General features: G+C 40.4%; 1 protein-coding gene across 2 annotated transcripts in view; it reads right to left on the bottom strand.

The window, feature by feature from the left end:
- Nucleotides 1-3,001, bottom strand: part of LOC121917201 (Holliday junction recognition protein) — a 33,922-nt gene that overhangs the window by 8,670 nt on the left and 22,251 nt on the right. For both annotated transcript variants that reach the window (XM_042442946.1, XM_042442945.1), the window contains one exon: nucleotides 1,035-1,098. In XM_042442946.1, coding sequence (XP_042298880.1) covers nucleotides 1,035-1,098 — 64 coding nt within the window. The remainder of the gene's footprint in view (nucleotides 1-1,034; nucleotides 1,099-3,001) is intronic.

Below are 3,001 nucleotides of genomic sequence, written 5' to 3'. Positions count from 1 at the left end.
ATTTGTCCTACATTTTGTGCTCTGAAGAGCACATGTTGCAGAGCAACGTGTTATGACATATTTTGTGTTTGTAAGCAACATACTTTATATGATTCTATGATTCTAGTCCAAAGATATTCTAACTGGAATGTAGTAAATTTATCTCTAAGCGATTTTACTTCCAAATCTGGAAATCCCCCTTGCTTGTTTAGCTCACTTTTACTGCTGAATCAATGGTATGTTAACTGCTAATTGTGTGTAGTTTCCATTTGAAATATTTAACAGTGCGCAGACATATGTGTATGGTCATGCTTTGGTTTGTATTGTTAGGTTTAAAATAAGCAGACCATGTAAACAGAAAATCATTATTAAAATTTGAAAAACACTACAATAATTTCTATTAATATCTTAGCTTCTTCTGTATGCAAAAGGATCTTTTAACACCTTTGAGACTAACTGAAAGAAAGAAGTTGGTAGCATGAGCTTTCACAGACTTGAGCCTACTTCTTGAGATGCATGTTGTGCCTACATGAAGTAGGCTCAAGTCTATGAAAGCTCATGCTACTAACTTCTTTATTTCAGTTAGTATCAAACGTGCTACAAGATCCCTTTGCATACTGGTTTCCCAGACTAATACAGTTATGTTTTTGAGTTAGTTTCTTCTGATTTGTCTAGTCAACAACAATTTCTTGTTCAAAGCTATTTTTAATAGAACTGCCAACCTGCATTTCTGTGATTCCCATTTTCCTTGTGAAAAGGGAGACAACGGAACAAATGAAAATCTGGGAAACAGGGAATAGTTATTCAACCATCAACCAGTGTATATTCTTTTCTGCTGGGGAGAATACCTCCACGCAATTATACTTTTACGGTTCTTCCATATTTCAAATGTCAAATGATTTTTAAAACCAGAGTTCCTGTAGCAACGGAAAACTGCATGATTCTTGGAATTAACCAGATATGCCCCAAAAAGAATAGTTTCAACCATGAAAGATGTAAAGAAAATTGCTTGATCCAACCTCAAAACAACATCTACTGAGCATCAAAGAACCTACCTGTTATATTAGCACTTGAAGAAGCCAGAAAGCTGTGATTTGAAGATAAAGAATATCCAGAATCCTGGAAATTAAGCATTCAGTCATTAAAATTAAGTAAAATTATAATATGAATAGCCAAGGATTAGTGTTGACCAATATTAGTAGACGGCTATTCTTTTTCTGAATTTTCAGTGCTTTATAGTTACAGTGAGTATAGCAGACTGGGAAACAGATAAATCCATTAAACAATTATTACCTTTTCTTTTATGCTATACAAGCAGAGATTGGAAATAAAGTACTATGTGAAGCAAATAACGTTGGTAACGGCTTCCTTTTGCATTAGTGAGCTGGGACAGGATTAGTTTCACCAGTAACAGCCAGAGATGTAATTCACTACTTTTTGATGTAGCATAAAAGGTTTCTATTACTGGTTACTTTCCCAATAAACAACGGGAATGGGAGAATTCAGGGTGATGTGGGTAGCTGTCTTTGCTGCTTCCCCATGTGTGTGGAGCAGCTAATGAGGAGCAAAGAAACTACCAAGGAGGGAGGCAAAGATTATGAGATTTTTTGACAACTTGAGCTTCACTTGAAAATGTTTAAAAAAACCAGCATGCCTGTTCCACCTTGCTTCCTTCTGACATGTTGTCACTGTCAAATAGAAAGAGTCAATGTGGGTGCATGGGAAAGGGGCCTGTCTTGCTAGGCTGGCTGCTCAAAACAGTGGCACAAGGCACATATGCAAACTGGCTGGTTTAGTGTGAACTGAGCAAGTTTGGAGGATGTTTGTCTGTATGCCTGAGACTGAGGGAGGCATGAAATTTAAAGCAACTGTTTAGAAAAGAATAAGATAAAGAACCAAGAAAGAGTGAGTGGATCACTACATCTACCTATCTGCCCAAATCAGGCTTGTGCCATGTGTGCAGTGACACACCAGTCACATGTTGTACTTCAGTGTGCCTGTATGGGGAAGGAGAAGGAATCCAGGCAGAATAGTTCACTTGTTGTCTGATGGGGCTTGGGCAACTAGAGAACACTTTCTTGAATGTCCCCCATTGCACAATAGTAATAAGGGCAGTAACTAATCCATAACAAGCAATCCATCTTGTTTTGGATTATTGTAACATAATGACCTGTTGGGTGATCAGAACAATGAGTAAACTTACTAATTCTTTTTTTTTAAAAATAACATGCCAAGCACTGGACATACATCTGAATTCTGTTGTTATTTAGCTAAAAGGTGTTATTTTATTCAAGTACTAGTACAGGTGGAGTATCCATTAACTGAAAATCCAAAAAAAAAAAAATTTTTTTTTAATGGGTGGCCAGTAGTGACACTTTTTGCTTTTGGTTGGTTCAGTGTACACAAACTTTGTTTCATGCACAAAACTATTAAATATTGTATAAAATTACATGCAGGCTATGTCTATAAGGTATACAGTAGAGTCTCAGTTATCCAACATAAATGGGCTGGCTGATAGTCGGATAACTGACTATGTGGGATAATCCAGACAGTCTCCAATGACGGCGCGTGCGCACCCGCACCGCCATTGGGGACAAAAGTCCCTTGCCTCCCTTCCCCTCCTCCCTTCCTCCTTCCCAGCTTCGTTTTCCTCAGCTCGAAGGGAGTGCAGGCACTCCTTGCAGGCTGAGGAAAACTAAGCTGAGAAGGAGAGGACTGGGCGTTTGGATTTCCTCAGCCTGCGGGGAGTGCAGTCTTCCCCTTCCCAGCTTCCTTTTCCTCAGCCTGCGGGGAGTGTGCACACTCTCCACAGGCTGAGGAAACCCAAGGCGCGGAGGAGGGGACTGGGCCAAGCGCCCATTCCTCTCCTTCGCAGCACTCTGCTTGGAGCCTTTTCTGTTTGGGGGCATGTCTGGGGGTGCGGAAAGGCCCACAGCCACGCCAATTGAAGAGCCCTCCCCCGACCTCCATCTTGAGGGGAGAGAAGCAGGCAAGAAACAACAGGTCTCCGCCTGCCAAGTTG

Source organism: Sceloporus undulatus, unplaced genomic scaffold (assembly GCF_019175285.1).
Source record: "Sceloporus undulatus isolate JIND9_A2432 ecotype Alabama unplaced genomic scaffold, SceUnd_v1.1 scaffold_12, whole genome shotgun sequence".
NCBI lineage: Eukaryota > Metazoa > Chordata > Lepidosauria > Squamata > Phrynosomatidae > Sceloporus > Sceloporus undulatus.
This window is presented reverse-complemented; position numbering and strand designations above follow the sequence as displayed.